The sequence below is a fragment of the Carassius gibelio genome, chromosome A24 (genome assembly GCF_023724105.1).
Source record: "Carassius gibelio isolate Cgi1373 ecotype wild population from Czech Republic chromosome A24, carGib1.2-hapl.c, whole genome shotgun sequence".
NCBI classification, from domain to species: Eukaryota; Metazoa; Chordata; class Actinopteri; order Cypriniformes; family Cyprinidae; genus Carassius; species Carassius gibelio.
Genome location: NC_068394.1, coordinates 2,914,412 through 2,922,856, shown reverse-complemented (window position 1 = coordinate 2,922,856; position 8,445 = coordinate 2,914,412). Strand labels below are relative to the sequence as shown.

General features: G+C 38.8%; 1 protein-coding gene across 1 annotated transcript; it reads right to left on the bottom strand.

The window, feature by feature from the left end:
• Positions 1 to 774: 774 nt before the first annotated feature.
• LOC127945922 (protein FAM171A2-like) lies at positions 775 to 8,215 on the bottom strand. The gene is made up of 8 exons (XM_052542114.1): positions 7,996 to 8,215; positions 7,164 to 7,391; positions 6,199 to 6,291; positions 5,534 to 5,686; positions 5,223 to 5,402; positions 4,931 to 5,044; positions 4,699 to 4,825; positions 775 to 4,440 (listed from the first exon to the last, which is right to left on the bottom strand). Exons 1-8 carry the CDS (start codon positions 8,090 to 8,092, stop codon positions 2,874 to 2,876), a joined length of 2,559 nt encoding a protein of 852 aa, XP_052398074.1. The 5' UTR covers positions 8,093 to 8,215; the 3' UTR covers positions 775 to 2,873.
• Between the last annotated feature and the right edge of the window lie 230 nt (positions 8,216 to 8,445).

The window sequence follows — 8,445 nt, the reverse complement described above, 5'->3', positions numbered from 1 at the left end:
CTTGATAATAAACGGACCTCAGAGAACTGTACAGAATTAAAATAATTTATAAAAGTTAGGACCCAAAGTCATGACCCATTTAATGATTGTTTTATGTTTAATGCTGCAAATTAGTTTTCTAAATGGTGCCTACCTTTTTCTTTAAATACAAATTTTCAAAACAAAAACCTACATGTGGATTTCTTTACAAACAAACCAGTCAAACCCACCAGAAACATGCTGAAAAACACAAATCATGGTCATTTAATCACAAACATAATTAGACAGTACGTGGCTGAGGAATATTGATCATTGGCGCCCTCTAGCGGCCTCCGCTGGAATTTCATTTCAAATTTGGGCTTATAAATGTGTAAAGTTTTTAAATATAAAATTTTAAATATAAAAACAACAAACTACATTATGATTGCTGTCTTGTTTATAGCTCGACAATAATATAGTATATGAAATATAATAATACTAGATAAATATAATGCCATTATTTGTGTACATAACATTGACTTGTGCACTTTGAACGCAATTAGTAATTTTTCCTTGCCAAATAACTTGTTGCATCAATGCAATTTTTCTTTATAATGATCTTTATTATAATATGTGACTGGTACAAGTTTTAAAAATGCCTACTAAAAATTCTAAAATATTAATACTTAAAAAAGATTGAAAATTATGTTTACATGAGAATGTAATTTTACAATATTCCATGGGTTAATAAGATTCAGGATTCCTATTTTGAGTTTTGTTTTTAATAAAAACAGAAGTTAAGGAAAACCCCACAAGAAATGTCATTTCTTTATTGTACATCGCATGACTTTTGGGCACGTCAGAAGTGATTTCACAAGTGATTTTATTTTCTTTATTTTTTCTATGATATCATGAACAAATTATAAAATTGCAAAAGTTCCATCTGACATGATTTTCGAACAAACTGTGCACAATGGAAACAACATCATAATATCATCGGAGTCATGTTCATACTCAAAGAGAGAAATATTTACACAAAACAGAGGGAAATGTGTTTCAGAGCACCACATCACATGATAAATATACATTGACAAATGCAAACTGTGTAAATTACCCACGGGCTGTGAATAAAACAAACAGACAGAGCAAGAGATTGCCTTTAATTTCAGTTCTAGTAAGTCTGACAAAAGACAATCCAGTTCTTAATCTCAGCTCCAGCTATATTTGTGTCAGTTATTATCAGGAAGTTATGAAGGGTTGCAAAACAAATGACACATGAGACATGTTGCAACCATGCTAACATTTATAGTTAGTTGACAATCATCACAAGAGACAGCGTAAATCACTGCTGATTGGCTCCAGATCAGCATGAGCAGAGCTATTTTAGTAAAAGTCTCTTTATATTATGCTTGATGGTCTTCATGTTGCTTTAAAAATGACATGTCTTGTGCTTGTTTTGATAATAGTAAACATGAGAAAAACAATAATAACTAGTTAAAAATTGAATGGCTTATTAAAATGATCCAGAATGTCAGACTTCTGTCACAGTCAGTGCAATGCAGACAATGTGAATATTAACAGTGTTGGAAAAGTTTGGACGGAAATACATTGGCCGAACACTGGCCTGTAAACTCGTATATAATATTTCATTTGAAATTTTGGCAAATTTCTTCCCATCAGGTATCAGTATCCGATGCATGTAATATCCATCTTCATGCTTTGATAGTGTCTATTTTAATTTGTAGGCATAAAAAAATCTGTTGTCCTATACTAGTTATCTCATGCACATATAGGCTATCATACATATACACAAAATGCTAATGGCTCTCTTTAAACAAATGAAAAGCGGACTGAAAACGCTAACGTACATTCATATCTACTGTATTACAGTCAACGCTTTTTCATTGTAAGTGAAATTGGGGTCCAGTTGAAGAGTAACTTAATTTGGAATCAGCTTTCCTATACAAATCTGCACTTTACAGGTGCTATGGCATAACATATAATACAATAAATTGAAAATGCATTGTGTACTGAACACCACATCAACAATAAATGTGAACATTAAACCTTGTTAATTTAATTTTAACTAATCTACTTAAGGACTAACGGTAAAAAAGTCTGGAATGTTTGAAATCTGAACTGAAAATGTCAGATAAGCAATGCACATAACATATAAAGTTGGTATGAAAGATTGAGGAAATGACATCAAAATAATGAATACTGAAGGTAGAAGAACGAGCAAGTTAGGAAGAGATACCACCAAGGAATATACTGCATCGGAACATAAGAAAATGGGTCTCTAAAAGTTTAAAGTAAAGTTTCTGAAAACATCAAGTCCTTGATACAACATTTTGAAGACTCAAGCTTTAGCGAAATCCATCCATTCAAAAAGTCAAAGCCATTGAAAGTGAAAAGGTACTCGGGTACTTTTGGATGCAACTGTTTGTAAGACTTTTAATGGCTTGGAAATAGAAAGACAATAAGACAAAGTCTTTCTCTTGTAGACAAGCATATTGTGTTGTTGAGTTGTGCTTTATATTAATGCACTCACCCTGTTGTTTGGTATCTTGTATTCCTCCATCTGCAATGGACGTTCTTTTCACTATAACATCTTCTTGAATTTAATGAGATTCTTGGTGTGCAAAACACAGAAAGGGTATGATGCCACCGAATTTGAGTTCTTTGACCCCTGAGATGCATTCAAATTGATCAGTGAAAATGTGTTGTCCCAGAAAGACAAAAAAAATCCAATAGCATAAAAACAATTTTGGAAATGTCTATCAAATTATAAGAACACAAATAGCCGGCCCGTGAAAATATCACTGGGTGCCATTTGTAAAACAGTCATTATCAATTTGAACACATCTCTAGTTTGTCCAGTTGTTCAAGGCAGCTGCTGGGATTGATTTCTTGCTCTACTTCTTGGGATGAAACACCATGAGGGGGCGCTCTTCAATGCGCTGCCAGGGACTCTTCTTGTTCCCATCCTTGTCATCGAGGTCATTGTCATCTTCTGGGCTGGTGACGGAGTCGAGCTGTGTTTCACTGTTGCTACTACGTGAGCTGTTCCCCCGGCTTCGACCCCTTCTTGGCATTGAAGACCCTCTGGGTTCTTCAGGACCATCATCCAAAAGAGGGGTCAAAGGGTTTTCCAGTGGTGAACTGGCACCCATGCGGCTCACTCCTCCACTTAGGTCCAGAGGGTCATGGTAGGTTGGTTTGGAGTAGTGTTTCCCACCACTTGTACTGCTGGAGCTGCTTCCTCCATGGCCCTTGCGTCCGCTTCCATGGTGTTCCTCTTTGTTCTTCCGACTGGATGTGGACTTGCGCTCATGTTGGGAGTCTTGGAGACTTGTATCGACGTTTCGGTCTTTGCTACTCCCAGCAGGGGCACTCAACGTGCTTTGGGCACTGTGGTTACCTCTATGTGTTCCACTGTGGCTGAGATCGGAACCTACATCTATGTAGGAGTGGCGCACATGAGCGTTGGCTTGTCCGTCGAGTGATATAAACCAAGCACGAGGGTGTTGCTTCACCCCCAGTTCCAGGAGCTTCTTCTCTGTAAGTGCTTGCAGCTCCCCGTTCATCTGGGAGATGGTGGAGTCATTGAACAAAACGGGGATGTGAACCGGTGCTGGTGTTCCACCGTTGGGCCAAACACTCTCATCGGAGCCTGCTGGAGATTCACCTTGTTGGGCTTCCGTATGGCCTGACCCAGGGGTCTGGCCTTGATGGTTTTGGCCTTGATTCCCACCGCTTGTTCCTTGCAAACTCTGTCCATCTCGGTCGGCCTGGTTCGACCCGTCTTTACCCTGATCTGTGGCACCAAACTCGGACGAAAACCTCATGTAGTGGGCCGGGATCACAAGAGTGGGTACCATAGATCGATACATGTTCTCCTTCATCTGATCCAGTGAGCTGCAGAATATAATCTGACCTGGTTGTGTGTTAAGCGATGTTGGGCGAGCGAGGTGATCTGGCCCCTGCAGAACCTGCGAATACTCCGGTGGCTTGTCAACAATTGGTGGAGAAGGTGGGTCGGATGTGTAGCCCCGGTTATCATTGACAACGTGCCTCCGGCGATAGTCGTGATCCTTGTTATCAGGGCTATAGTTGCGTCCATATTCATCATGTAGAAGATTGCTATCCAGATTGCTGGTCTCCGTGGATCGATGTACCTTCATGGGGAAACTCTCTGCATTCTTTTGTGCTCCTTTCGACTGCTTGGTCTTAGAGGAGTGCCGAAGCTTGTGGGCAGGAATGTGCCTGGTAAACTCATCCCGAGCACCCTTGAAGGCATGGGATGGGGATGCTTCGGATTTGTTGGCATCTAAGGTGCCACTGGAGGCAGCGGATTCAACATGGCCACCACTGATGAGGTTCAAATGAGACATGGAGGTGCCTTGGTCCCGCTTGGATCCGTTCAAAGCAGATGGAGCTTGAACCTGTTTCTGCAGCCGTCGGGGCTTCAGACATCTTCGTCTAGAAAACAGATGTTGATATTTAGGGAAAGCACTCTTAGAAACAGTCATTTACTGTAACCTTGTGAAATATATCTTATAACCAACCTAAGCTCAGACGGAAAAAATGGTATTATGTTGTTTATTGCACATTTCAAACAACTTTTGATGTGAAATGTCCAGTGAGTCGCACTAAAACCACATTCAAAATAAACGCATGTCTTTCCAATGAGCCTATGTTGATTCTAGTTACACATAATTTAGACAAACTAGTACACACCTGCAATAATAGAGTAGGACACAGAGCAAGACTAGTACCAAGAGAGCAAGAGATCCCAAGATGGACAGCAGAAAGAAGGTGTGGTAGGCTGTGATGTCCCTCAGGCCCGGGTGAGACAAACCTGAGCCTAGTGTTTAAATACAAAGCACGATCAGCGTTTGTGCACGTTTCCATGTTGGTACAAGAGTGTATATTGTGGCATGTACCGGTGCAATTGAATTGAGTATGTTACCTGTTGAAGAACGGAAAGCTGCAATCCAGTAGCCAAGCTGGAAGGCAGTGAAGTCCCACGTAAGCTGTGATCCCTCTCGAGTGATAAATCCTGTTCCGTTTCGTACCCATAATCCTAGAAAACAAATGCATAGCATTCCTACCGCATTTCCAAAGTGAAGAGCTAGTACTGTCTGGGATCATGCAGGGTTTTCTTGGCACTTCAGTTGTCACAGGTGGGACAATACATTATCGTTTTTATTTGTATAGTTACTTTTGCTAAATAAAAGCATTCCTTCAAGCATTGTGAGTACCTGTCTTGGTGTCGTACATCCATACGGGTATACTGGTGGCAGATCGTATGTGAGTATCAGAAGGCAGAGGCACAGAGATGTGAACTGGCTCGCTGACCTCAACCGCTCGACCCTCACGGTCAAACAGTTGTGCACTGACTGCTGCTATTGTTGTCAGGTCCGTCCAGCCATTTTCTCCTCCTTAAAACCATTATAGATACACTATATTATCTATAGCTCTATTTCACATAGCAAGACTCTCTTGTATAGAAGTCTCTTCGTATCAAATATTTAATTATCTTCATACTGAAAGATTCAAATGTTTTTTGGACCTGTGTTGTTTGGTTCCAGAGCGAGAGGGTAAGGGAATGAGTTGATTTCATTCTGCTCTCTGGCTGTTGTTAAAACTGCAGTCAGTTCTGTGTAGGAGGAGTTAAACTGTAGGCTCCGCCTTGGAACCTGCAGCCACGGCTGGCTCCGCCCACCTGAAGGTTAAAACAAGAAACTAAATTGAGTGCAAGAAACATTACTATACTATCTTTTTAGAGATATTAACTAATGTGCTTCACAATTAAATTCAGTTAATTAAATACGCCAAATTTATTTCTTGAAAACTCAAAGGTGGTTGTGGTGGAATTTTTTATTTATGGATATGTAACATTTTGTGGAAACCAACATTATTCTGATTGATTAATAGATTTAATTCTTAAGCTTGGGAACCAATGAATGCATTCTGGTAAAGAAATGTCTTCATGCCAGTTTCCAATGTGTGTGTAGGGCTGTAGGGCATCTTTGCTTTGGATAAAAACGTCTGTTAAATGTCTAAATGTAGCTAGGTTCCCACTTAGGTAATACACTTTTTAAAAAATCTTTTATTTTGTGAAATATCAGCCTCTCTGAGACACGTCACTGATTGCCTTATAATAGATGCCTTTACATCTATGTGTGTGTGTGTATGTATATAAAATTGTTTTAAAGGTAATTGATGTTTTCTTACTTGGGGAGCCATGAAACACCTGGATGACATCATCATATAGGATCAGTGTGCCGGGCTTCTGGGCCATCAGGTAAAGACTGACAGAGGCATATACTAAACCAGACAGAGATGTGTTCAAAAAGGTAGCATATCATTATAAACTTTATAACATTATAAACAAATATCAGAAATAATAAATGTGACAATGACAATGCAGTATACATTTCTGAGAAAGTCTGCCTTTTTTTTAAAATAATGTTTAACCCTCATGTTGTGTTCATTTTGGTCCGGAGAGGAAAATGCTAGATAATGTTATCGGATTGGACTAAAATTGTCTTTGCTCACAGAGTGTTTTTTTTTTTTTTTTTTTACATTTTTCAATCTTGTTACAGTTGGTGTTCCCGGCCAAAAATGACTGGCCTACAAATAAATGCTTATAAATTTCTTGTTAACCTATATTATTATCAGATGTTGGATTCAGTCTTTTTATCAACTTTCTTTTTACCAACTAGTACAGGCTTTGCATTTCTTTTTGGAACTAACTGATCATCGATCTCATCTTATACACCTCAGTTTTTGAGTAAACATTGCTAAAATTATCCACAAATAATGCTTTTTTCATGCATCAGATGCATAAGCTCATATAATTGAGGCCTACAAGAAAAACAAAACCTGAGCTAACAAAGAAATCAAGTTGAAATCCAAGAATTGGTGATAAAATATAATAATGAGAGATTTACAAGCTAAATTTAAAAGGCAGATCTTTTTGACAGGAAACACCACATTAGGAAAAGGGTGTACAGCACAGAAAGAGTTAAACACGATAAAAAATGTATATAAGTTTATTAAATGTAACATCTAATACTAAAACACTATTTTGAAACATTGAAAAAAAAAAGAAGTGAAAACAAAATGAAGAAAAATGTCAGATTCTGAACAAGATGCATAATGCACCATTTATAGAGTTCACATTAGTGTTTACTCACAGGGTAAACGGCTGGCGTGCCACGGCACTGAGCTGGTGAGGTAATCTCTCTGAGATGCTGTAATGATTACCCATGTTCCCGTGCGGTACAGGAAGCTGACGACCTGCACACCATCACTGCCTGCTTTGCTTTGTGCCAGCAGAGTCTGGTTACCACGAACAGCAATAGCAGCGTTGGCCAGGGGTGAAAGATCACCACTGTCAAACACCTGGACCCTCACCTGCACCTCTGAGAGAGATAAAACAAGCTCATATGATCAGATGCATAGCAAAAAACATCTTCTGACACATTCAGATTCAGAAACAAGAAGTCAATAATAAGAAACTTCAATTATGATCAGATATATGGCACACTAAAAGACCAAATGCATATAGAATTATATTATATTTGAACACATAAAAAATAATGTGAGGTAGCTTTCATTTAGCATTCACAAGTCATTCTGAAACAATATAGAGAGCTAAAGTAATAAATTAGCATTTTCATAATAAGCTGTCAGATTTGCATAGATAGACACACAAAAGCTTTTTAGAAAGCGTTTAAATGTGCTTTTTAATATACAGCCAATAGCTTGAGAATGTCACACTGTTAATTAATTTATAAAGGCCGATAGTCCAATAATATGCACTCATTGTTTTCTGTATATAAAGCCATGCAATGTATTTTTAGTCAAAATCTGCATTCCTGAATTTGCATTCAGCAATCATTGGCCGATGCATTCAAATAATACGTTTTTGCTGTAGCATCTGGTTCGCTTGCTCGATGTTTTGGGCATAAAATAGCCCACCACTCCCTCATCCAGACCCGCTGCGTCCCTTTATTCTCTACTCACCGAGAGCTTCACTTTCAGGGATCGATTTACCAGCTGTCCCTTTAAAACCGGACAAAAATATAAAGAAGAGAAAACGAGAGACGAAAAAGGATGGCATCTTCAAAGCTACATCGCTGTTTTCACCTCGTCGGCCATATGTAAATGTGTGTGTGTTTTTTCAGACATGGTTGCCAGCATCCTTCAGTGTGATGCGGGATGCTGCGCTGCTGCCGCCTTTCATTGTCTGAGGAAGAGAAAAACAGCGACCTCGCGTGGACAAACTGGGCGATACATTCAAATAAACCTACAGCAAATCTGTAGTATCTACTGTTTGTTGAGGGAATCTGTTCTGATTACATATAGAGAAATTTGAAATTTTTAACTTGTTTAGAATTCTCTCACCCTCGGGCCATCTAAGATATTGATAAGTTTGTTTCCTCTTCAGAACAAATTTGGAGAAATTCAACACTG

Bases quoted from the DNA above. Each gene is read 5' to 3' on its own strand.
- LOC127945922 (XM_052542114.1), bottom strand. From the start codon at position 8,092: ATGCCATCCTTTTTCGTCTCTCGTTTTCTCTTCTTTATATTTTTGTCC. The intron at 5,045-5,222 runs GTACTCACAATG...TTTGTTTTCTAG, and splicing joins GATGTACGACACCAAGACAG to GATTATGGGTACGAAACGGA. The intron at 4,826-4,930 runs GTAACATACTCA...TTTAAACACTAG, and splicing joins AGCTTTCCGTTCTTCAACAG to GCTCAGGTTTGTCTCACCCG.